The 25800-nt window shown below is 54.0% G+C and overlaps 1 protein-coding gene across 1 annotated transcript; it reads left to right on the forward strand.

Annotated features, from left to right (window-relative positions):
- Positions 1–1094: 1094 nt before the first annotated feature.
- Positions 1095–15859, forward strand: IGFBP4 (insulin like growth factor binding protein 4). The gene is made up of 4 exons (XM_002827599.5): positions 1095–2155; positions 10957–11114; positions 11905–12039; positions 14574–15859. The coding sequence occupies exons 1-4, from the start codon at positions 1807–1809 to the stop codon at positions 14706–14708; spliced, it is 777 nt and encodes a 258-aa protein (XP_002827645.3). The 5' UTR covers positions 1095–1806; the 3' UTR covers positions 14709–15859.
- Positions 15860–25800: the final 9941 nt, after the last annotated feature.

Below are 25800 nucleotides of genomic sequence, written 5' to 3' on the forward strand. Positions count from 1 at the left end.
GGCATGAGCCACTACGCCCGGCCTTCTTTTTTCTCTTTCTTTCTTTCTTTTCTTTTTTTGAGATGGAGTCTCGCTCTGTCGCCCAAGTTGGAGTGCAGTGGCGCAATCTCAGCTCACTGCAAGCTCCACCTCCCGGGATCATGCCATTCTCCTTCCTCAGGCTCCCTAGTAGCTGGGACTACAGGCACCCACCATCACGCCCGGCTAATTTTTTGTATTTTTAGTAGAGAGGGGGTTTCACCGTGCTAGCCAGGATGGTCTCGATCTCCTGACCTCATAACCTGCCTGCCTCGGCCTCCCAAAGTGCTGGGATTACAGGCGTGAGCCACCGCGCCCTGCCTTCTTTCTTTCTTTCTTTCTTAGAGACAGAGTTTCCTTCTTTCACCTAGGCTGGTGTGCAGTGGTACAATTCTAGCTCACTGCAGCCTTCAGCTCCTGGGCTCAAGTGATCCTCTTGCCTCAGGCTCCCGAGTACCTGGGACCACAGGCGAACGCCACCACACCTGGCTAATTTTAAAAATTTTTTGTAGAGACAAGATCTCACTATGTTGCTCAGACTGGTCTTGAACTCCTGGGCTCAAGTGATCCTCCCACCTCAGCCTCCAAAAGTGCTGGCATTACAGGTGTGAGCCACTGCTGCAGGCCCCTCAAAATCCTTCACTGCCATCTGGGAAATGATCACAACAGCTCTACAAATACACAGTGACTACAAGGAATGGTGCTCCACTGGAGTTGTTCAACGCAAAACTTGCACATTGCAAGTGGTAATCTCCCAGGCCTGCCTCCCTCCACGAGTGGATCTGAATGGGCCTGAGAGGCAAACATCCAAGAAGGAGGAAGAGGCTCGGCGGCACCTCCCTCCCCGGGAGTTCTGCTGATTCCATCTTGGGGAAGCAGGGTGGACCAGGGCCCAAATGAGCCCTGGGGAGATTGCGGGAGAGGGAGAGGTTGCAAGGGGCAAGTGGCAAGAAGCCTGTTAACGTCTTAGGGCCACCAGGCCTTTCTGTGCCCCTGGCTAAGTGCCTGTACGCTTTACCCCACCTCAGGAGGCTTGGTCTCCAGCGGTTGAGGTTGGAAGCACCGGGGTGCGGTGGAAAGGGTTCTGTCCAGGAAGACCGGATCCGCAGAGCCGGGAGTCCGGGCTAGGAGGTCCCTTTCTCGGTGGGAGACTGAGGCCGCCTTGGCGGGGCGGGACAAGGCTCCTCCGCGGTCGGGAGAGGGGGCCCCGCAGCAGCCCCTTGGCTTCCCTTCTCCCTTGCCACCCCTCCGGGGCTCCGGTTCAGAGGCAATCTTGGGCGCCTGCCACGGCTTCCAAACTGCGCCGCTTCCTTCTTCGGCAGAAAAAGACTTTCAGATGTAGCGGCGGCGGCGGCGGCGGCGGCGACTCAGGACAGCGCCCCCTCCCCCTAACGGCCGCCTCTCCCTCTCCCCCTCGCCCGCCCCGGCTCCCCCACCTCTGGGAAGGCGCTGGGGGTGTGGCCAGGGACCGGTATAAAGTCCGGGGGAGCCGGTCCCGGGCAGCCGCTCAGCCCCCTGCCCCCTGGCCGCCCGCTGCCTGCCTGGGCCGGGCCGAGGATGCGGCGCAGCGCCTCGGCGGCCAGGCTTGCTCCCCTCCGGCCCGCCTGCTAACTTCCCCCGCTCCGTCCCCGTTCGCCCGCCGGGCCGCCCCGTCTCCCCGCGTCCTCCGGGTCGGGTCCTCCAGGCGCGCCGGGCGCTGCCGCCGTGTGCCCTCCGCTGCCCGCCCGCGCGCCCGCGCTCCCCGCCTGCGCCCAGCGCCCCGCGCCCGCGCCCAGTCCTCGCGCGGTCATGCTGCCCCTCTGCCTCGTGGCCGCCCTGCTGCTGGCCGCCGGGCCCGGGCCGAGCCTGGGCGACGAAGCCATCCACTGCCCGCCCTGCTCCGAGGAGAAGCTGGCGCGCTGCCGCCCCCCCGTGGGCTGCGAGGAGCTGGTGCGAGAGCCCGGCTGCGGCTGTTGCGCCACTTGCGCCCTGGGTTTGGGGATGCCCTGCGGGGTGTACACCCCCCGTTGCGGCTCGGGCCTGCGCTGCTACCCGCCCCGGGGGGTGGAGAAGCCCCTGCACACACTGATGCACGGGCAAGGCGTGTGCATGGAGCTGGCGGAGATCGAGGCCATCCAGGAAAGCCTGCAGCCCTCTGGTAAGGTACCCCTGGCCTCCCAATTCCCTCCTGAGTGTGCTCCCTTCCCAGCGGCTTCTTCCCCATTCCAGCCGCCCTGGAAGGCCCTTAAAAATCCCCTGTGAGTTGAAGAGAAGGCAGGTACGTGGCAGGGCCCGACTGGCATGGGACAGGCTCACCAAGGAAACTGCTACCGAGTCCCTAGCAGCCTGTTGCCACCACCAAGGGAGACCGTCCCATCGCTCCATCTCAAACCTCCAAAGGTTGTCTATTTGATAAGGGGGTCCCGGTGGGAGGCCTGGCTGCTGGTGCAAGAGTAGCAGATTAAGGTCCAGTTAAGTCAGCTGTCTGGGGCCAGAGAACTGGAGGATGGTGGTGGGGGTGTGTGTTGGGGAGGATGGAGGAGGGGGGAAAGCTTTCTGTTCCTGATCCAGGCCGAGGGTGAAATCCCAGTGGTCTGAGGAGCCAGGGCCTGAACTTTTTTTTACATGGTCCAGTGGTGGAGTGGGACATACAAATTAGAGGGACTTTGGCTGTGAGGGGCATTAGACTTGCCCTTCCCCAAAGCCCGGAGCCAGGTCACCTTGTTGTTTGAGAGGCAGTGGGAAGACAGGGATCCCTCTGCCAGGCCTGGACACCTCTGCCTGCCCTGGTATACAGGCCCCCTGTTCTTTTCTCCAGGCAGGTATGATTTGAGGTGGCAGAAAAGTCTTGGCTCCTAGCCCAGAGCTTCAGGAGCCTCGTGTGTGGGATAGGGAATAGAGAAGGGGATGGGGGGGCCAGGGGAGAGACACAGAGAGAGAGAGAGAGAGAGAGAGAGACTCTGAGAAGGCCCTTGCCCTAACCTCATTTTTACACTTTCTTTTTTTGTTTCTCAGTTTCTCCTTAGACTCTCAGTCTCTTTTCCTTCTTTCTCTTGCTCTTTTGTTCTTCCTGATTTGTTTCTCAACCTCTAGTTTCACTAGTCATGCTCTCGAGTTGTTTTCCTCAGTGTCTTCTGCCCATGATGCCTTTCTTTCTCCACCTTATTCTGTGTTTCTGTTTCAGTTGCTCTGCTTCTCTCCCTCTCTTTCTGTTGCTCTTTCTCTGTGTCTCTGTCACTGTTCGTCTTTCTCTGTTACTTTGGGAATCTCTCTGTCTGCCTTTCTGTATTTATGCCTCTGTTTCTCATTCCATCTCCGACCCTGTTTTGCTCTCCTGTGCCTCTGTCTGTCTCTGTCTCTTTTCCTGGTGCTTGAAGCTTCCATTGTTGCAGTCCGGATGCTGGGACTCCAGCCCCAAGCTTCCTGTCCTGGGTCCCAAACCCTCCACTTCCTCAATCCTCTGCAGCTTGTCAGCGGAGGAGAGCAGGATGCAGGGAAAACAGGAAGGAGGTGGACCCCAGGGGTCTGGGCCTTGGGCCTCTCTGCCCTTCCTGCCCCTGGGTAGGGAGAGATGGGTCAGCAGAAAACATTCTAGGAGAAATGCCAGCCTGGCACCCAGCATATCTGGGAAGGGGGGTCCTGGGGGAGAAAGTCGCTAATCTTGGGGTGGAGATGCCAGTGGCAATGGTAGAGGAGGGGTACTGAGACTGGGAGGGAGCAAGGGCCGAGCCCTTGGGTTCTCAGGGTACAACAGAGTCACGTTCCCTTTGAATCTCCATCCTCCACCAGTCAGAGGGTATCTGGCACCAGATAAGGATGGCTGGTAGCCTCCTCCTCTCTCAGCACTTTGAATGCAAGACAGAAGAGCCCTCAAAGGGCTGGGTAGGAATACCTCATCCTCTGGTTGGGTAGGAATACTCCATCCTGTAGTGGAGGAAAATAAGATCCCCTAGGGGTTTGGGGAGGGCATGGCATGAAAAGTTTGTGGTTGTCCTCTGGATATAATGCAAACTGGCCTCCAGGAGTGTCTAGGGGCTGGGTGTGGAGGTTCATGCTTGTAATCCCAGTACTTTGGGAGGGTTGCTTGAGGCCAGGAGTTCGAGACCAGCCTGAGCAATATAGCCAGACCCCCGTCTCTACAAAAAAAAAAAAAAAAAAAAAAAAAAAAAAAATTAGCCACTGCAGTGGGTCATGCCTGTAGTCCCAGCTATTTGGGAGTCTGAGATGAGAAACTCAAGGTTACAATGAGCTATGATCACATGATTGCACTCCAGCCTGGGCGACTCTATTTCGTAAAAAAAAAAAAAAAAAAAAAAGTGGGCTGGGCACAGTGGCTCACGCCTGTAATCTCAGTACTTTGGGAGGCTGAGGAGGGTGAATCACCTGAGGTCAGGAGTTTGAGACCAGCCTGGTCAACATGGTGAAACCTCGTCTCGTCTCTACTAAAAATACAAAAATTAGCTGGGCGTGGTGGTGCGCGTCTGTAGTCCCAGCTACTGGGGAGGCTGAGGCAGGAGAATCACTTGAATCCGGGAGGTGGAGGTTGCAGTGAACCAAGATTGTGCCACTGTGCTTTAGCCTGGGTGACAGAGCAAGACTCTGTCTAAAAAAAAACAAAACAAATAAACAAAAAAAACAAAAAACGGTGTCTTGGAATGGGGCGGCTTTAGGTCCCCTTTGGATGACACAGCCGAGGTCTGTAATGCCCCTTCCCCTTTCCTCCTTGCCTTGTCCTCCAGCCTCCAGCCATGCAATGGATGCAGGTATCTGGAGAGAGGTAAGGGAAGCCTGGAGGTACCTACTGAGCAAGCTATGCCTGTGCCCTCCCACACCTCCTATTCATCACAGAAGTAATCCCTTGCTGTGACCTGGGCCACATGGCACCGTGTAAAAGGCACTCTCTAGAGTTCTGCTGTAGCCCTGCGGGGTCTGTGGGTGAGAAGAGACAACCAAGCCCCTACCCACCCATCTTTTTAGCCTTACACAGCCAGTAGGCCACTGTCTGCTTTAGGTCCCAAGGCTTGGGCCCACTGGCCCGCAAATAGCTTGGTCAAGGGTACCTGTCTATTTTTTCTGCCTTTTCCTTTTAGGGCTGAGTGTCAGCAGATGGCTGGGGGAGGGTGGCCACTTGGCATGCCCCCTTCTTTGGCTGCTGTGGTCCAGCTGCCTCCTGTTTGCCCCAGGGGCAGATCTCCCCTTTCTGTCTCCAGCCACCCCTGCCTGCCCTCCTGTCACAGCTTTCCATGAGCTGGCCAGGTTGTGGCTTAACACCACTGAGGCCACCAGAGATGAGGCGGGGCATGTGCGTCAAAAATCCACACCTCTGCATCCTGGTACTGATCCTAGACTCATGGAATCTGGGGGAGTGGACAGCAGAAAGATCAGCATTTGGACGGGGAGTTCCTAAGCTGGGCTCTCAGTCCCTTTGGGACAGGGTTAGGGAACAGGCAGGCTGGGTTAATTTTTAGTCAATGCAGCAAATACTGCCCCCCTACTTCAGTACTGGGAATCCAGTTATGTCATGGGAACAAGGGCATTCCCAGAAATTCTGTGCCTTGTGGGGAGGGGGAGGGAGGAGCATGGCCGCTTCCCATTTTTAGTTTAGTACTGGCAAAGCTAGCAGTATTGGTGCCTCGGGTATCAGGAGTCTTTCCACTTAAAGACAGAGTGCTGCAGAGCTAAGTCTCTCCTCCTTCCCTTTCACCCAGTCTACTTCATTTTCCTAATTTGTAAAGTGGGGAGAGCAACAGGACCTGCCTCACAGGGTTGGGGCGTCTGGCATGGGGTAAGAGCTCAATAAATTGAAGTGATGATGAAGACGGTGATGAAGAAGCTGATGCTAGGACTTAGGGAAATGGTAGGACAAGGAAGCAAATTTGGGGCAATATTCAGAGGAGTTGAGAGGGGTGGGGTGGCCTTTGGTGCATTTTGCTGCTGTCAACATGGGAAGAACAGGCCAAGTTGCCTTATCTGTTTTCTATTCTGAGGCTGGCAGCATGACACAGCTGTTGGGGGTGATACCCCTTGAGCCAGACCTCAGAGAAAGGGCCTGGTACCCAGCACCAGTGGTCTTGGCTTCTCCAGCCAGAGTCTAGGGGAAGAGGGAAAAGACCTTTCTAGCAGGACAGGTGGGTGACCCTCTGGATCACAGCTGAAACTTCTGGTCGGGATGGCTGGGCCCACTCAGTTCATAGCCTAGGTGTCTCTCAAAGGCCAGGGGCTGGCATTGGGGAGAAATTGTGAGGGTGAAATCAGGCAACAGGAAAGAGGAAATCCTCTGGCTTTCACCACAAACTTTGCAGCCGGTGGTGCCAAAGCCGTATGGCCTCTTCTCTCTCTGGCGCCTTCCCTTCCTCTGCTGCTGGAGCAAAGACTGAGGTTTCCCCTATAGTCAGATGTCAGCTAGCTTAGCTCCAAGCTGGGGGCTGTAGGAGGACCAAGCCTACTTGGAAGTCCCATCTCCCAAACAAGCTTTTTGGAGGTCAGACTTTTCAGGGGAATAGGTCTGACTCCACTCCTGCTCAGAGGGGAACCCACAGGCATTGGAATTTCTCCAGAGGGCACTACCAGGATGAGTAGCACCAGGTGGCTGGAACTCTTGTGTGAGCAGGGAAATAGCAAGTATTAAGCCAGTTTTGGAGATAAGAAGGTTAACGTTATCAAGAGACTCAATGCTATAACCCTTACCCCCACAAAAACCTGGTGCTTAGGGGTGGATCCTGGGGTGGCTCTTCAGTCTGCCAGTTAAGCAGGGTTGGGCAAGGAAAAGTTACAGATTACATGGAAAGTCAACAAACCGCGGTGCAGAGAAGCTGTTGAAGTCAGTGTGCCCTGCCCTGGCTCTGTGTCTTTGACCAGGGCAGGGTCAGAGTGCCCAATTGCATGTGGGTAAGGCACATGTGGATGAGTGTGTGTCTGGACACGTGATTGTTTGTATACACTTGCGATTCTTGAGCCCGAGCCTGTCTGTGTGAGTAGGCAAATACGGATTTACCCTGTGTCCCCATGAGACTAAGGAGGGAGCTACTCTCCCTATCTGGTGGGTGCTACTCCGTGTAGACATGAACTGGGGATAAGTAGGATGGCTAGTGGGGAACCTAACAAGGGAGAAGCCAGGCAGGTTGCTGGCTTAGCTTTTCCTAGGTAACCCCCCGATGTGACATGGGGCCATACCAACCCAAGAGCATGAGCCATGCCTCTGGGCTCACCCTGTGCCCCATGCAGCCCTAGGCTTCAGTGAGCATACCTAATCCTCCTTAATGGTAAACATCCCAAATATCCATTAGTAATCCTCTGAGGGTTAGTTGTTTGTGAACTTTGACTCATAAAAGCTCAGCACTGTGGCTCATGCCTGTAATCCTAGCACTTTGGGAAGTCTAGGCAGGTGGATCACTTGAGGCCAGGAGTTTGAGACCAGCCTGGGTAACATAGTGAGACCCTGTCTCTTAAAAAAAGAGAAAAAGCCGGGCGCGGTGGCTCATGCCTGTAATCCCAGCACTTTGGGAGGCCGAGGCGGGTAGATCATGAGGTCAGGAGATCGAGACCATCCTGGCTAACACGGTGAAACCTCGTCTCTACTAAAAATACAAAACAATTAGCCGGGCATGGTAGCGGGTGCCTGTAGTCCCAGCTACTTGGGAGGCTGAGGCAGGAGAGTGGCGTGAACCTGGGAGGTGGAGCTTGCATTGAGCCGAGATCGCGCCACTGCATTCCAGCCTGGGCGACAGAGCGAGACTCCGTCTCAAAAAAAAAAAAAGAGAGAGAGAGAGAGAAAAAGAAACTCAACATGGAAAGCATAGTTGTGGTCATGCTTCTATTCCATATCTCTTGAGATTTTTGAGGCTGCTACCACCCTAATTCTCCACACTTCCAGGGTGGGAGCTCACTACCTCCTGAAAACTCTTCCCCACTCCTTGAACTCCTGAAAAACCTTCCTCACTCCTTGAACCAAAGAATATTCTACTCATTTACTGAGAGGAATGAATCATTGTACAAAATAGTGCTTGCTTTTTTAAAATTTTGAGACAGGGTCTCACTTGTTGCACAGGCTGGAGTGCAGTGGTGTGATCACTGCTCACTGCAGCCTCGACCTCCTGGGTTTAGGTGATCCTCCCACCTCAGCCTCCCAAGTAAGTGGGACTAAACGTGTGCGTCACCACACCAGGCTAATTTTTTGTAGAGATAGGGTTTCACTATGTTTCCTAGGCTGGTCTTGAATTCCTGGGCTCAAGCAATCCACCTATCTCGGCCTTCCAAAGTGTTGGGATTACAGGTGTCAGCCACTCTGGCTGGCCCCTAGTACTTTCTTTTATGGTCATTAGAAGAAAGCAAACTCAGGAAAAACAAAGGCTTTCCAGGTTGGAAGGGTGCCCCCTGGTGTTAGTGTCCTGGGCTGTGGCAAACAAGTCCAGGTGATCTCCTCCAGCTCTACCTAAGTAACAGGGTGGGGCCTTCGTCCACATCTCAGCTCAGCCTCTGTCCTTCTGACATTTGGTTCTAATTCTTTAATTCTTGAATTTTGTTTTTGTTTTAAGAGACAGGGTCTCGTTCTGTTACCCACGCTGGAGTGCAGTGGCACAATCATAGCTCACTGTAGCCTTGATGTACTGGGGTCAAGCAATCCTCCCACCTTAGTCTTCTAAGTTAGGACCACAGGCATGTGCCACCACATCTGACTAATTTTTTTTTTTTGGTAGAGACAGGGTCTTGCTATGTTGCCCAGGTTAGTCTTGAACTCCTGGCCTCAAGTGATCCTCCCGCGTCAGCCTCTCAAAGCACTGGGATTACAGGCGTGAGCACCCAGCCTGGTTCTAATTCTTTGAGGTCTTCCATTTCCTCTTTCTCTCCACTCCCCAGTTCCAGCTTACACCCCTGAAACACGGTGACTCCATCCTCAAGCCTTATGGCTTTGTGCAAGGTGGGGGTGTGTAGGGAGGTGATCACTGGGCCAGCTTAGGTTTCTTTGGCTGGAGGAATTCCTTGGGAGGGTCTCAAAGGAAGGGCCTGGATCCCAGATCTTTCTCTGGTTCCTAACCGAGGGCTCAGGATCCATCTCCTTATGGTCCCCTTGGCACAGTCCTCGTCTTCTGAAGTTTATGTTTCTTCTTTTGCTGCCTACCTTGGCCAGGGGGTCTTGCTATAGTGTCTTCTCTTTGGTTGACCCTTAGGAACTTGATGTAGGACTGGAGTCCCCTCTGGACTGTCCTTCTTGGGATTTTAAATGTGCAGAAGGATGGATTATATCTGTCTACTCTATTTATTTCTTCCCTTTTATTCCTCCTTCTAAGCCAGCCCTCCACCGTAACAAAATCTTCTTCCATCCTTGGTGAGTTTTATTAATAACCTTTGGTGTGGAAGTTTATTGACAAAGACTTTCTGGTTAGATTCCTCCTTGCCTGGTTTGCCTTTATCCACCTATTTCTCCCCACACCCCCCAAACCAGGAGAACAAAAAGAGAACCAACCCCCCAGCTTTGGCTAGGCAGAAAAATACCATTTGACCCAGAGGCAGCTCTGGGATCGCTGCCACGCATGGAGGAACCTGCTAACTCCTCAGGAAAAAAAACCCTGACGCGAACCAGATGTAACCTCCTGTCCGGCTGCCAACATCTGGAATGCTGGCAGGGGCTTTGCACTCAGGCCGGCAGCGAGCTGCCAAGCCTGAGCATTTCAGAGGTGGCTCTGATCTGCAGAGAGGTCTTCCAACCTCTTTCTCCAGCTCAGCATTCCGGTTTTGACTGCCTGGAGGGAAGAGCAGTGGTTACAGTTCTGGGACTCGAGCATGGGGTTTTTCTTTTTTAAAAAATGTATTGTATTTTATTTTTTTAGAGACAGGGTCTTGCTCTGTCACCCAGGCTGGAGTGCAGTGGTGTGATCATAGCTCACTGTTAACCTCGAATTCCTGGGTTCAAGTGATGCTCCCGCCTCAGCCTCCTGAGTAGCTAGGACTACAGGCACATGCCACCATACCCGGTTAATTTTTAAATTTTTTGTGAAGATGGGGTCTTGCCATGTTGCCTAGGCTGGTCTCGAACTCCTGGCCTTAAGTAATCTTCCCTCCTCGGCCTCCCAAAGTGTTGGGATTACAGGCGTGAGCCACAATGCCCCATTTGGATGGAGTTTTTCTTGAGCTCCGATAGAGCCTTCAGGAGATCCCACAGAGGGGTTGAAGGTCCAGCCTCATCACTCCCGTCTCCAGATCCCTGGTGCCCTGGTTCTGGGCAACCCCTATGGACTCTGGATGGTGTCTGAAGTCTAAGAATGGGAAACTTCGAGGTGGGGGACTGAAGGAATGTGTGAGGCTGTTCTTATGGTCCTGGGGCCACACAGATTGTGTTACACACTCACACAGACACACACTCACTCTTCCTCATGCAGGCGGATACACTAACTCCCACTTCTCTCCCACCCAGCCAATGGGGAGAGCCTTTTGGGCTAGAGTTCTCATTGCTCATGGAAACTCTGATTCAGGCCATTTGGAAGAGGGCGAGCAGAGTCCACAGCCCTGGGGATCCCCTGACTGGCTCAGCCAGACACCGAAAAAATCAGGAAAGGCGACAGGGAGAATGATCAGATGGAGAGGGGAATGGTGGGAGGAGCTGAATGGAAAGGGGACAGGATCCAGCAGGGGGTCCCCCTGCCTGCCTCAGACCTCCCTGCAGGGCCCAGGGGACCCTCCTGCCATCTGGGCAGCTGCAGCTGGTGACTCATCTGAGTGCTGGCCTGGGTAGGGTGAGGGACAAGTCAAGGACTTCAAGAGGAATATTCTCCTGAGAGATCCAGGGGAGACGGGAGGAGGTGGGGGGCTGCTCTTGTTTCTTCCCGCTCCCCAGGCCCCCTGCTCTTCTCCAGCGCCAAGCCGAAGAATCCCCAGGAAGGAGAACGTGGGTGGGAGGCTGGGTTGGTGTGACGCTCTGACCTCTTCCGGTGCTGACCTCTCCTTATCACTACCTGAATGCAGACAAGGATGAGGGCGACCACCCCAACAACAGCTTCAGCCCCTGTAGTGCCCATGACCGCAGGTGCCTGCAGAAGCACTTCGCCAAAATTCGAGACCGGAGCACCAGTGGGGGCAAGATGAAGGTCAATGGGGCGCCCCGGGAGGATGCTCGGCCTGTGGTAAGGACCTCCAGTGCACAGATGTGCATGCGCATAGACACACACACACACACGCCCCCCACCCCCCACATGCACGCACACACACACACACCATTACCACCAGATCTGGGGCGTGTTCATTCAGCACACATTCTAGGGTGACTACTGTGTGCAAGGTGCAACTAGTGTGAATCGTCAGGACCCAGAGAAAGCACTCATTCCCTTCCTTGGGATTCCTTTCCTGCCCATCAGTTATGTACATTGGGGCAGCTTAAGTGATTATTAAATACTGAAAAACTTCTATACCGATTGGTAAAAAGCAGTTGCCCAAAGCGCCCTGGGGTTTCTTGGCCTTTTTTGGATTCCCCACCCCAGACCTTCTCAGTAACCAAAGGGTAAATGCTGGCCATAGCACGGGGCCTGGGGACCCTGCTCCAGGGTCTGGCTAATGTCCCTTCTGAAGGTCTTACAAGTTGTCAGTTGGAAGTTTTATCTGTCCCTTCTGCATAGAAATCACCCCCTCCCTGGCTTTCTGCATAGGTTCCCACAGCCCCTTTCCCCACAGTGTCCCCTCACTTCCCACCCCTCCTTTGAAGAAGCTCTTTGGCTCGAGACCCTTTCCTCCACATCTCTACCCTCCCCACTGTGTCCTCTGGACCCAGGCCTCTCTCTTCACCTCACTGGGTCCTGCCCAGCCCCTGGGGCTCAGGCCTCCTTTCGGGGCCTTCAGTTCCCACTTAGCTCTGACCCCAGGCCTGGGCCTCCTGCCTCTCTTCCTTCTGCTGAGCAATTTTGTCTTCCCCTCCTCCAGCCCCAGGGCTCCTGCCAGAGCGAGCTGCACCGGGCCCTGGAGCGGCTGGCCGCTTCACAGAGCCGCACCCACGAGGACCTCTACATCATCCCTATCCCCAACTGCGACCGCAACGGCAACTTCCACCCCAAGCAGGTGGGTCTCTGTCTCCCACTGGCTCGGCCCTGGACTCAGCTCTGGGGCATTCCCGACCTCTCCACAGGATGGCCCAGGATGGAGATCTCAGGAAGGGGAAACTCCTCAACCCCAACCCAACCCCTTGGAGCCTCCCTAAACCCTACCTCAGCGTCAGAACCTCACTCATTTTGGAGACGAGGAGACTGTGATCCAGAGAGGAGTAAAAGCACCCGGGCTAGTTCAGAGTCACAGAGCAAGTTAACAGCAGATCTTGCCTCCCTATCCAGGGCAATTTCCCTCACCCCTGGATTTCACCATCTGTGGTGCAGACCTAGCAACCCTGACAACCTCTGGCTCCCAACACTCTCTCATTCACTCTACTCTATTCCTATGAGTAATTCCTCCTGCCACTGAGTGAGGTTTCATCTGGGAATGGAGGGCCAAAGTCATGAGGAGTCAGGGAGGAAACTCAGCCTACCCCTCCCTGCAAGGCGAGCAGCAAAACCACGTGGGATACAGCAAGGGTGGAGGTAAAGCCAGACTGGACAGTTGGAGACAGGCACTTTGGGTAGAAGCAGAGGAAGGAGTGGGGCAGGAGAGAAGACATAAAGGCAGCAACTTCCCTATTCCTTCCTGCCCTTGGAAGCTGGGGTCCTCTGACAAGCCTCCAGGAGGCTGGGATGGTCAGCAGGGTTAGCCTCTTCCAGCCTACCTCTGGCCCATCAGAATGGGTGACCTGTCTGGGCAGGGCTCTGGTGTGCCTCCTGCTGGGTGTTGCCTGGGGAACCCTAGCCTGGAGCTCTTTGTGGGTGTAGACAGACCCATTTCCCTGCTCCATGAGCTATAGACAAATCCACAATCCGAGCTGCCACTCTGCCAGCGGAGGCCTAGATAGAAGGACAAAGGTTGCCCTGAGTCTGTGCATCCCAGGATGGCATGAAAAGGGTATGAGTGAAGGGCCAGAGAGGGCACCCCAATACCAATGCCCAGCCTATTTCTAACCTTTATCCTAACACGAATTTTATCCTTGTCCCAATTTAAAAAACGTTTTCTCTTAATTAAAAAAAAACAATTAATAGCTATATTTTTTAGAGTAGTTTTAGGTTTACAGAAAACTTGAGCAGGAGTACAGAGTTTCAATATACTATCCTCACCCCAGTTTCCTCATTATTAACATCTTACATTTGTTGCAATTGATGAACCAATATTATTAGTATATTATTATTAATTAGTGGTTTATATTAGGGTCCACTTTTCGTGTTGTAAAATTCTATGCATTTTCTTCTCCTGATTTTTTTTTTTTTAAGGCAGGATCTCAGTCTCCCAGGCTGGAGTGCAGGGGTGCAATCACAGCTCACTGCAACCTCCACATCCTGGGCTCACATGATCCTCCTACCTCAGTCTCCTGAGTAGCTGGGACCACAGGCACACAACTATGTCAGGCTAATTTTTTTTTTTTTGAGACAGAGTTTGGCTCTTGTTGCCAAGGCTGGAGTGCAATGGCGGGATCTCAGCTCACTGCAACCTCCATCTCCCGGGTTCAAGCGATTCTCCTGCCTCAGCTCCTGAGTAGCTGGGATTACAGGTGCCTGTCACCACGCCTGGCTAATTTTTTGTATTTTTAGGAGAGATGGGGTTTTGCCATGTTGGCCAGGCTGGTCTCGAACTCTGGACCTAAGGTGATCCACCCACCTCGGCCTCCCAAAGTGCTGGGATTACAGGCATGTGCCACCATGCCTGCATGCCAGGCTAATTAAAAAAAAATTTTTTTGTAGAGATGGAAGGGTCTCTCTATGTTGCCCACGCTGGTCTCGAACTCCTGAGTTCAAGCGATCCACTGCCTCTGGCTCCCAAAGTGCTGGGATTACAGCTTGAGCCACTAGCTTCTTCCTCTTATTTTTATCCCACTGAAAGTTCTGGCACTTGAACTTTATCCCCAGACCAATTCTGATCCTTAAGCCATCCTTTACTCCAAGTTTAATTCTCACACTGAAATATACATTTGCGCCCCCTGAACCTCCTACTATCTAATTTTGACCCAAACTTTAGCTTAACTTTAGTTATTCTGACCTTGACCTCTGTCTTTATCCCAATTGTGTTTTTACCTGGGCTTTAACCCTCACCCAACTCTTCCAACCCAACTTTTAGTCATATTTCCTAATTCAGCTGCAACTCTTATCCTGGTCCTACCTTAATCCCAACTTGGATCCTACTCATAACTATCATCCCATTCTTAAAGTCCCAACCCAATCAGAATATGTACCCAAAACATCTCCAGCCTGAACCCAGCCTTTCAAATCCAGCTGTGCCTTTAAACCCGCGGGCCTTCTTAAGGTCCTGCCTTCCAGAACTCTCTCGACCTTTCCTTCTTGACCATGTTCTCCCTGCTCCAGTGAGCTCAGAAGACCCATGCTCAAAAAAGAGTCACCACCCTCAGAGGCCATCTTGAAGCAGCGACTGTCTGACTTGGGGGCTGGGCTGGGATTGGGGTGGGTCACTTGGGGTCTCTTTTCCTGCATCGGAACTGACCCCTCATGCCCTTCTCTTGGCAGTGTCACCCAGCTCTGGATGGGCAGCGTGGCAAGTGCTGGTGTGTGGACCGGAAGACGGGGGTGAAGCTTCCGGGGGGCCTGGAGCCAAAGGGGGAGCTGGATTGCCACCAGCTGGCTGACAGCTTTCGAGAGTGAGGCCTGCCAGCAGGCCAGGGGCTCAGCGTCCCCTGCTACTCCCGTGCTCTGGAAGCTGCAGAGCTGACCCGGAGTGGAGTCTGAGTCTGAGTCCTGTCTCTGCCTGCGGCCCAGAAGTTTCCCTCAAATGCGTGTGTGCACGTGTGCGTGTGCGTGCGTGTGTGTGTTTGTGAGCATGGGTGTGCCCTTGGGGTAAGCCAGAGCCTGGGGTGTTCTCTTTGGTATTACACAGCCCAAGAGGACTGAGAGTGGCACTTAGCCCAAGAGGTCTGAGCCCTGGTGTGTTTCCAGATCGATCCTGGATTCACTCACTCACTCATTCCTTCATTCATCCAGCCACCTAAAAACATTTACTGACCACGTACTACGTGCCAGCTCTAGTTTTCAGCCTTGGGAGGTTTTATTCTGACTTCCTCTGATTATGGCATGTGGAGACACTCCTATAAGGAGAGCTCAAGCCTGTGGGAGAAGAAAAATCTCATTCCCAGAGTCAGAGGAGAAGAGACATGTACCTTGACCATCGTCCCTCCTCTCAAGCTAGCCAGAGGGTGGGAGCCTAAGGAAGCGTGGGGTAGCAGATGGAGTAATGGTCACGAGGTCCAGACCCACTCCCAAAGCTCAGACTTGCCAGGCTCCCTTTCTCTTCTTCCCCAGGTCCTTCCTTTAGGTCCGGTTGTTGCGCCATCTGCTTGGTTGGCTGGCAGCTGAGAGCCCTGCTGTGGGGGAGCGAAGGGGGTCAAAGGAAGACTTGAAGCACAGAGGGCTAGGGAGGTGGGGTACGTTTCTCTGAGCAGTCAGGGTGCGAAGAAAGAATGCAAGAGTGGACTGAATGTGCCTGATGGAGAAGACCCACGTGCTAGGGGATGAGGGGCTTCCTGGGTCCTGTTCCCTGCCCCATTTGTGGTCACAGCCATGAAGTCACTGGGATGACCCTATCCTTCCAGTGGCTCGCTCCCTGTGGCTCTGCCTCCCTCTCCATATCTCCTTCCCCTACACCTCCCTCCCCACTCCTCCCTACTCCCCTGGGCATCTTCTGGCTTGACTGGTTGAAAGGAGACTTAGGAACCTACCAGTGGGCCGTGATGTCTTTTCTTCTTTTTCTTTTTCTTTTTTTTTTTTTAACAAAACAGAACAAAACCAAAAAACGTCCAGATGATTGTGTTTGATTGATTTATTCTCAGTTAGACACAGGGATGCACCAGGGGTGGAGAGAGGGGGACAGATTTTGGGAGGTGAGCATTGTGTGGTCCCCAGACCTGCCTGTATGGTAAGGGACTGCAGAAGGACGGCCAATCCACCTTCTTCTTCCCTGCAAGGGAAGTTTCCTAGGGAACTCCTTGGCTTCAAAGTCTGCACTGTCTTAATTAGACTCCTGGTGGGCAAACAATGGCTCCTGAAAGGGGGGCGTGACCAAGGACAGCCCTGTGGGGGCAGAGCTGTCTCTGGGATCAGCTGGCATGTGGAGCTGGGGCATTTCCTAGGGCATCGGGTGGACTGGGCTTGCATCTGGATTTATTTATTAATTTGTTGGGGAGGGGCAGGGACACTGCCCTGCATTTGAGGAAAGGGGGTAGAAGCTTCAGCACATTCCACAGCTCTGACTGCCAAGATCTCTGACTCGGGCATTGTGCTGAGATTGGATTCTGAGGTTGGGAAGGGTTGACTTTGCTGTAGACTCGGTGCTAGCCACAGCGTCAGAGTTTGTGCTCACATGGTATGCCTGGACTCTTGGCCATCCTCCAAAAGCCCCTCCCCTCCCACACCTCTGTGCCTTGTGTGTGTGTGTGCACGCATGTGTGTGGCAGGGGGTGGAGGGTCCGGGAGCAGAAGCTGATCTCTCGGTGGAGGCCTTTTTCCAGGAGGTTGCAGGCAGTCTGGAGACGCTGCATTGAGCCTGCCGCCCACTGCGTGGGCTCCCTCTTTTCTAGCTGTGTCCTGGATTCGCAGCCCCCTCCCCAGCTCCAGAGGCGCTCCCAGGCTTCTGATTTCACTGGGCCCCGACTTTGTTGGCACCTGTCCGGTCTGCATCTTGAGGCTGGGTCTGCAGTTCTGTCTCTCTAGCTCTGCCCCAGCAGCAAAGTCCTGCAGCCATCTGGTCTCCCTGAGGCACCATGGCGGCTGCCAGCAGCAGGAGATAAAGAACAAAGTGGCGTTGAGGGTTGCCCCCTCAGCCCCAGCCACTCTTCACAGAGTCCCCTCCTTCTGGAGCCCAGGCCAAGGCCTGTGGGGATGGGAGGTGGTGTAGGCTGAAGATTAAGTTTTAGGTTTCAAGTTTAGGGAAAGTATCTCTTTCCCTAAGGCATCTTTTTCAACCCCCCTTGTCTCTAGTCCCCTTCCCGATGCTCTAGCCTTGCACCCTTGGCAGTGGTGGTAGGAGGTCCTTTTTCTTTCATGGGCCTCCCAAAAAAGCCAAGTCGGCTTGGAAGTAGCTGTGTGCATGTCCTGGGTGTACCTTCGTGACATACATGCATTTGTGGAGTATGGGTGTGTGCATGCATGTAAGTGAGTACGACACAGTGACACCTGAAACGTGAGTGTATGGGCTTTTTGGTGGTATGCATGCCTGTTTGATGTGTGAAGGCAAGGTGTGCCATTTGTGTAGTGTGTATATGTGGCATGTGCATTTGTGTGGTGTGTATATGTGGCATGTGAATATGTGTGCGATGTGAGGAGAGAGGGAGTGAGACATTCACGGAGCACACATGTCCCTCCTGGCTGTGGATGACTGGACTCTCGCTCATTAGGTGATCCCGCCTCAGGGTTTGTGGGGAGATGTCTGCCACTAGAGAGTGAACATGTACTTTTGGGAGAGGACTTTCACATCCCGCAGAAACACTGCCCTGTCCAGGCTTCGTGTCCACAGGATCCTGGAGCCAGGTCCTAAGTACCAAAAAGCAAATAAAAGCAGCTTCGTGTTTGCAGCTAGGCCCTCCCACCCTTGAAATGGTGGGAATACCCAAATGGTCTCTCTAGTTGCCACAGGGGTGTCAGCACCTCTGGGAGATGTGGGAGGGAGGTCCTGGTGGCACCACTAAACTTGGATGGACTTGAGAACTGAAGTCCTTGAGTGCTCTGCCCTGCCTCCTGGAGACATGTCATTCCCTCCCACTGACTTGGAGCAGGGGATGGGACATCCCGCCTGCCAGCAACCCCTAGCTGATCTACATCAAGCATTTGGTTTCCATTTCCCAGCTCACTAGTAGAGATCAAGCCCTGATGTCGGCTGGGGGTTGGGGGCTGGGTTTTCCACTGGCAAGAAGGTGGGGTGGGAGTAGGGAGGAAAAATGGAGACTTGAACTGATTCCAGCCTTGGATTCAGGTTGGGGAATCTCTGGAGAGCTGGCCAAGCCTCCGGGCCCTGCTTGCTCTTCAGGCCCTGAAGTTCCAGCCACTGCCGACTCCCACCTCTTTCCAGGAAAAGGCTGGTTGTCCTAACCCCACTGTACCCTGAGCCACATTTGCCACCAAGCTGCTCCAGGAATGTTATGAGGCATGCAGGATTTGGGGTGACTGCTCACTCTTCTTTCCCAGTGTGGGGGTCTGTTATGTGGCTGTATGGTAAATGGCCTGAGACGTTCCCTGACAGAGGTTCCCCCTGTATTCCAGGCCTCTCTGACCTCGAAAGAGAAAGTCAAGGTGATGTGGTGGAATGGAGCTGGGAGGCAGGCTGGCCGCTGGGATGTTGGGTCAGGACCGTGGGGCAGACTTTTGGGCACACTCGTGGAGGAGCAGACACTGCTGCAGCCAACCAAGGGTCTAATTAGATCCTCACTTCCAGAGTGACCTGTCCCCTCTTATGTCTGAAGCTCCAGGATTGGGGAGGGTGGGGTCAGGGAGTATACGTGGAGGGAGTAGCTGCAGATAATTAGAAACATGCTCTACTGAGTGAGCAGGCGCCACCAGGACCACCCCTCCCCTCACCCCCACCCCCCAACCTCTTTTCCTTAGGTCCCCAGCCCCCTTCCCTTCTACCTGGACAATTCCAGCCAAACTGGGGGAGGCGCTGGTGGAGCCTGGGAGCAGCAACTCGGTGGGATTGGCTTCCTAGGCCCTTACACAGTCTCTAAAGTGCAAACAACATATTTTTGCTATGCAATAGTATTTAATTACACATAAAAACAGAGCCATTAAACTGAAATTAAACCCTTGTTGGAATCACTTAATTCAGGGCATGACAAATTGCTTTCAGTGGAGGCGGCAGTACAGTCCCCCAGGGAAAGATGGAGATTAGCGGCTTCCATGGCTGGCTGGGTCCCCTCCTTCTCTTGGTCCCCTTGCCAGCTCTAAATTCTGAAATTGGGGTCAGAACCCTTTTTCTGAAGACCACCCAAGCCAAGGGGAAGCCTCTAGGTTTGTTCAGGAGGATAGGAATAGAGGGTTGGGGAATCACAGAATCACTGTTCAACCGAGTTTTAGAGAACCCAGTACATTTACTGATGGGGAAGTCAAGGCCCAGACACCAAGGTCGTTCAGAGCCAGGATTAAAACTCTGGCACTAAGCCATAACTAGAGAGGCTGCTTTTTTCCCTCACGCTTGTGTCCTTTGACCTTGGGCCTGAAGACAGAGGTTGAGGTTGGGGCTGCATGGATAAGGGGTGAGAACAAAGGCAGACCCTGGATGGGGAGGGCAGACTTCTCCAGAACTAGATTCCCACCTGGTCAAAGTCTGGAGACAGTGGGGAAGGGAAAATGGCCCTGGGGTTTGGGCTGTCGAGGCGGCCATCACTTCTGGTGGGCGGCCTGGAGCCCAGACTCTGGAATCAGGCAGATCTGGCTGCTGACCAGCTGAGGTTGGGCAGGTAAGACCTTTTGCTCCTGTGAGCCTCCGTTTTCCCATCTGTCAAATGGGAATAGTAATTCCTATCTAGAGTTGTGGAGACCGTTATATGGGCATGATGCATGAACAGGCTTGGGGCTGAGCTCACTAAGTTCTGTTAGACTTCCTTCTCTGGACTTCAGTTTCCTCATTTATAACAAGATCCAGCTGGGATCTGATGGCTTTTAGAAGCTTCGCTTGCTCTTTTTATGTTGGCAGCCCTTCTTCCTCCCTCTAGCTCCTTTCTTTCCTTCCCTTTCCTTCTTTCTTCTGTGGGTTGAATGTCTAACTATGGACAGAAGTCTGGGTCTGTGGTCAGACGATTGGGTAGGAAAGGGAGGTCTGCACCCCCTAAGGTTTCCCTGCCCCACGTGGCCCTCCGGTGGCTGTGTGTGAGGCCCATCTGGAGGGTGAAAGGAGACCAAATGCGACAGGGGCTGCACTCGGGGAGGGGCTTGGGGGTCCTGCAGCAAGGGCGGGCTGCTCGTTGTCTGTGGCCTCCCTCCCCATGTGTCCTCTATGATCTGGGAACCTGTTCTCCTGATTGGAACCAGATGGGTCTGCTGCGGCTGGAGGCCTAAGCTGTCTACTCACTCCGTGTCCTCCCCCAGGAGAGGAGGTGGGCGTAGACCAAGGGCAAGTGGTGGAGGTGTGTGTGGGGTTCCTCTTCGCAGGGGCTGGGGGGGAGAGCCCTTCTTCCCTTCTCCGTCTCTCTTGTGGCCTGGAAACCTTTCTATTAGCCCACAGAGGGTGGCCAGCTGTGGACAGCCTCTCACTGAGGCGTGGGTGGGCAGTTTGCTACCTTGCCTGATGCCATCCTCTAGGAGCAGTACCCACTGCCTTTGCCTCCCTGCCCTGCCTCCCATTCTCAGAGCTCAGCTCAGCTGCAGATTGTCAAGTGGGGGCTGACCATGCCTGACCCCTGGTCTCCTGGAGTAGCCTCAAGGTCATTTCCTTCGCCTCGGCTTCCTTGGTCTTGGCAGACAGAGAGGTTCCTGCACTGGGCCTCGAGTGGAAGGGCTGGGGCTGGGCTAGGGCCCAGGGTTCCCATCATTTCAGGCCTGGCAGCTACCCGGCTGCAAATGGCTCCCCAGCACAATTGTTTTGCAGCTGTCCCTCGGTCAGCTTGCCCTGGAGAGCCTTGAGACAGAGGCGGGGAGTCCAGGAGACAGAGGGCACAAGTAGATAGCCAGGGTGGGTGGGTGACAAGCCCAGAGAGCCGCCCAGCAGACCCAGGCTGCTGGGAGAGTGAGAATGATGAGGAATCTCCAAGTTCTTGAAACAGCCTCCCCTACTTGCAAGGGTTGGGATGGGGGCTTCCCGAGGCAGGATGACGGGGAGCAGGGGCTGCCTGGCAAGGCCAAAGCTCAGGGTCTCTGCTTCCCTCCTGGGTCCTGGTCTCTTGAGCAGAACCAGAAACTTCTAAGTTGGAGCAGCAGGGAGGGGAGCTCAGCCTCCACCCCACCCAGGGGAAATTAGACCAGACTGCCCAGGAAATAAATTCAATTTTCCAGCATCATGGAAGGCTAGTCGGACAATAGAGGATTTCCCCCCCTCCCCCCCCAAAAAAAAAAAAAAAACTCCAGTTGCCTTTGGCTGAGCTGTTTTCCAACTTCATTTCTCAGCCACAGTTCAAAACTTCTCATTCAAAGTGACATGTGACTGCTCTGTGACCCTGGTCCGCTCGGCCGCGGCCGCCGGCCCTGTGAGGGGTCAGGCCAGGCCAGCACAGAACTTGAGCTCCCAGAATCTGTGACCACCCCCACTCCCAAAACCCCTCCGAGGTCTGTTCTGGACACAAGGCCCGCAGGACCAGATCTGGGCAGCCCCAGCGCCTCACAACGAGGGAGGGGCTGTGGTGGAAACAGAAACCTGCCTCTAAAAGAGAGGAGAGTTTAGGGGCGGGTGATTCCTACAGCCCAGGCCCAGGCCCACAGGGATTTATGTTACAATGTAAACTGGGGCCTTAACAACTTTGAGACAGTTTCTTATTTTTAGGGTTGGGGCTGGGAGTGGAGGTTGTCTTAAGAATGCAAATGGGGCAGGGCACAGTGGCTCACGCCTGTAATCCCAGCACTTTGGGAGGCCGAGGTGGGTGGATCACGAGGTCAGGAGATCAAGACTATCCCGGCCAACATGGTGAAACCCCGTCTCCATTAAAAATACAAAAATTAGCTGGGTGTGGCGGTGCGTACCTGTATTCCCAGCTACTCGGGAGGCTGAGGCAGGAGAATCGCTTGAACCTGGAAGGCGGAGGCTGCAGGGAGCTGACAACGTGCCACTGCACTCCAGCCTGGGCGACAGAGCGAGACTCCGTCTCAAAAAAAAAAAAAAAAAAAAGAATGCAAATGGGCCTTGTAAACCCCTCCACGGGGATATTCTTAGGGCTCTAATGAGTGGGGAAGGCCCTGCAGGCCAGGGAAGGGCCAGCCTCCAGTTGCACTGTCTGCAGTCAGCAGCCCTGGGACACTGGCAGAGGACAGGAGGGTCGGTGCAATCCTAAGTGGCAGGTGGGCAGGGAGGGGGTAAAAGGGGGACCAGCAGAGGCTGCCAGGAGGCAGATCTCAAGGTTCTGGGGTGGGAGGTAGGAGAGGGGGCAGACCACACAGGAGGCTTTGGGGAGAGCAGGGCAGGGTCACGGCTGGAGAGGAGAGAGCAGGGGGTGTGTGTGCGTGTGTGTGTCTGTGCGTGTGCGCGCGTGCATGTGCGCACATGGTCGGGGGAAGGGAAGGGATGGCTCTATCTTGTGGCTGAGAAAGGTCATCCCCAAGAAGAGCAGGATTGGGACCAGCACGTTCCTCTCTGGCAGGTCTATAATGAAGATGGGAAACCAAGGCCTCGATGGGCCTGAACTCGCTTGTCGGAAGGTGTAAATGAACTGGTGGTGGAAGCAGATTAGAACTCAGGGCAGTATTCTTTCCCCCAGTGTCTCCTGGTGGGATAGAAAGGGGAACCTAAATAAGAAGGGGCACTTCGGGCACCAGAGAGGTGAAGCTAGGGCTTTCATTTGGGAGGAAGGAAGGGGGTGCAGTTTCTGGGCAGAAGAGCCATGATCCTACATGAGGGGGACGGATGTGTGTGAGGTCCTACTTATGTGGTGGCCTTATGTACCTGAGCTCAGGGGCAGAGGAAGGCAGTGGAGAGGCATCTGGTTAGGACCCTGTGTAACACCCTCCAGAGGCCTCCTGTTGAATACCTTCCTTGGCCTGTACAGCTCTCTCTGAGTTTCTCCAGCCCCTTTAGTGTGACGCTGCCAGCCTCAGGGCCTTTGCACGTGCTGTTCCCACTGCCGAATCACTCTAACCCCTGCTCTTCACAAGGCTGGCTCCTCTACCTCCAGCCTTCAGCCAAATGTCACCTCCCGTCAGAGTCCTTCCCTGACCATCCTAGATAAAGAATCTCCCTCAACCTTACTTTTCTACCATCTTGTTTATTTCCTGCATGATGTTTTTCACAATTGTTCCTTGGGTTCCCCTGTTTTGCTAAAACACATGCTGGTCTTATTTAATTACACTTGAATCTCCAGAGCTGGGTGCACAGTAGGTGCTCAACGAATGCTTATTGAATGAATAAATGAATAAAAAAGGAAACAGGAAGCAGTCCTGGGTGGCTGCAGGGCTGAAGGCTTCTTATAAAGGGACCAGGGTCCTCTGCTCAGTTCTGCCTTTCTCTTCACTCTTCCTGCCCTAGCCCCGTGGGGTCCTTAAGGACAGCCCAGGTGGCAGAAGCCTTCCTGGGACAGGAGAGCTCAGTGCAACAAGAAAGCTGGCACTTGAGGCCAGGCATGGTGGCTCATGCCTGTAATCCCAGGACTTTGGGAGGCCGAGGTGGGCGAATCACCTGAGGTCGGGAGTTCGAGATCAGCCTGACCAACATGGAGAAACCCTGTCTCTACTAAAAATACAAAATTAGCTGGGCGTGGTGGCGTATGCCTGTAATCCCAGCTACTCGGGAGGCTGAGGCAGGAGAATTGCTTGAACCTGGGAGGTGGAGGTTGCGGTGAGCTGAGATCGCACCATTGCACTCCAGCCTGGGCAACAAGAGCAAAACTCTGTCTCAAAAAAAAAAAAAAGAAAGCTGGCACTTGGAAATCTTTCTTTTTGTTGTTGTTTTTGTTTTGAGACAGGGTTTTACTCTGTCGCCCAGGCTAGAGTACAGTGGTGTGATTATGGCTCACTGCAGCCTCAACCTCTGGGATCAAGAGATCCTCCCACCTCTTGAATAGCTGGGACCACAGGTGTACACCACCACGCCCAACTAATTTCTGTATTTTTTTTGTAGAGACAGGGCTTCGACATGTTGCCCAGGCTGGTCTCAAACTCCTGGGCTCAAGCCATCCTCCTGCTTCGGCATCCCAAAGTTTTGGGATAACAGGCGTGAGCCACCCCAGCCAGCTAGCCGTCTTTCTATCTATGCCTCTGTCTTTCTGTGGGTTCCTTTGCCTCTGGTCCTGGTTCTCTTATTTGGTTCTTATCTTTCCATTTTCCATGTCTTGCTGTCCTGTGCTCCTGTCCCTTTTCTCCCTCTCCATCTCCCTTTCCCACTGCCTCTTTTTTTGTTTGCTTGTTTGTGAGATGGAGTCTCACTTTGTCACCCAGGCTGGAGTACAGTGGCGTGATCTCAGCTCACTGCATCCTCCTCCTCCCTTGTTCAAGTGATTCTCCTGCCTCAGCCTCCTGAGTAGCTGAGATTACAGGCACACGCCACCACACCTGGCTAATTTTTGTATTTTTAGTAGAGATGGAGTTTCACTGTGTTGCCCAGGCTGGTCTCGAATTCCTGACCTCAGGTGATCCACCTGCCTCAGCCTCCCAAAGAGCTGGGATTACAGGCATCAGCCACCACACCTGGCCTCCCCCTACCTCTTAAATCTGCCCCATCACTGGGTTTTTCTGCGTCTCGCTCCCCAACACTACTCCGTGGTCTGCCCGGAACCGAGGCATGCCCTCTCCTGCCACCACAAAAGACCCTCCTCAGTGCGAGATAGGCTCTCTCATAACGCCAAGGCTGCCCGGCTTTTGGGAGGGGAGGTGGATGGAGGAAGTGAGGGTGAGGCGCCAGGGATCTCCCCACACACCTGCCCCCAAACACATTGTCTGAGGGCTCAGGCGGCCCCCACCCTTCAGGCAGGGCAAAGTGGGTGGTTCTCTGTTCATCTTCCTCCTCTCCTCCACCATGCATTGGTTTCCATCTTGGCAATTTGGGAGAAAGATTGGCTGCCCTGTCTGGGAGGATGGTCCTCATGGGGGTATCTCAGAGAGTCCTGCCTGGCTGATGGGAGGGGTGGGACGGGGCTCTGACTCAGAATTCAGGTTTTCATCCCTATCTTAAGCTGGATCCTCCTGGCCCTTCCCATTTCAGGAGAGCGTTCCATCGTTATTCCTGTAGGCTGGAACCCTGGGAGTCCTTCTAGATAACCCCCTCCCCTACTTCTCACTCCTGTTCCATCTTGAAGTCCTGTGGATTTTAACTCTCAGTATCTCTCTGCTCTATCCCTGCTGTCCTGCCTCCATCCAGGTCCTTGACGTAGCCTCCACCATTGCTTCCCTTGCTTACTCCACAGCCATTCTCAGCTTATTAATCCCCAGGTTTTTTTTTTTTTTTTTTTTTTTGACAGTCTCGCTCTGTTGCCTAGGCTGGAGTGCAGTGGTGCAATCTCGGCTCACTGCAACCTCCACTTCCTGGGTTCAGGCAATTCTCCTGCCTCAGCCTCCCAAGTAGCTGGGATTACAGGCGTATGCCACCACGCCTGGCTAATTTTTATATTTTTACTACAGATGGGGTTTCACCATATTGGCCAGGCTGGTCTTGAACACCTGACCTCAGGTGATCCACCCATCTTGGCCTCCCAAAGTGCTGAAATTGCAGGCATGAGCCACCACACCTGGCCCCCAATCAGTTCTTCCTACAATACCAGGAAATTGAGTCCTGTCAGCCTCTTGCTTCCCTGGACTCTCAGGGAAGGGTCAAGACCAAAGCCCCTAACATGGGCTGGAGGTCCTGCTTGGCCTAGCCCCTGCCAACCTCACCAGGCCCCCTGCCCACCTCACCAGGCCCCCTGCCCCTCACATCCCCTTGCTCTCTGGGGCTGCTAGCCAGACTGGCTGTATTGCATTCCCTTCCACCACAGGGTCTTTGCACATGCTGGTCCCTCTGCTTTCAATGCTCCCAATGCCCCCTCCTCCACACCCCCTGACAATGGATTTTTTTCAGCTCTCATCTCAGCCATCATCACCTCCTCAGGGAAGCCCTCCCTGACTTCCCTGAGCAAGTCAA

This window comes from Pongo abelii, chromosome 19, assembly GCF_028885655.2.
Source record: "Pongo abelii isolate AG06213 chromosome 19, NHGRI_mPonAbe1-v2.0_pri, whole genome shotgun sequence".
NCBI lineage: Eukaryota > Metazoa > Chordata > Mammalia > Primates > Hominidae > Pongo > Pongo abelii.

Bases quoted from the DNA above. Each gene is read 5' to 3' on its own strand.
- IGFBP4 (XM_002827599.5), top strand. From the start codon at position 1,807: ATGCTGCCCCTCTGCCTCGTGGCCGCCCTGCTGCTGGCCGCCGGGCCC. The intron at 11,115-11,904 runs GTAAGGACCTCC...CCCCTCCTCCAG, and splicing joins GGGAGGATGCTCGGCCTGTG to CCCCAGGGCTCCTGCCAGAG. The intron at 12,040-14,573 runs GTGGGTCTCTGT...TTCTCTTGGCAG, and splicing joins GCAACTTCCACCCCAAGCAG to TGTCACCCAGCTCTGGATGG.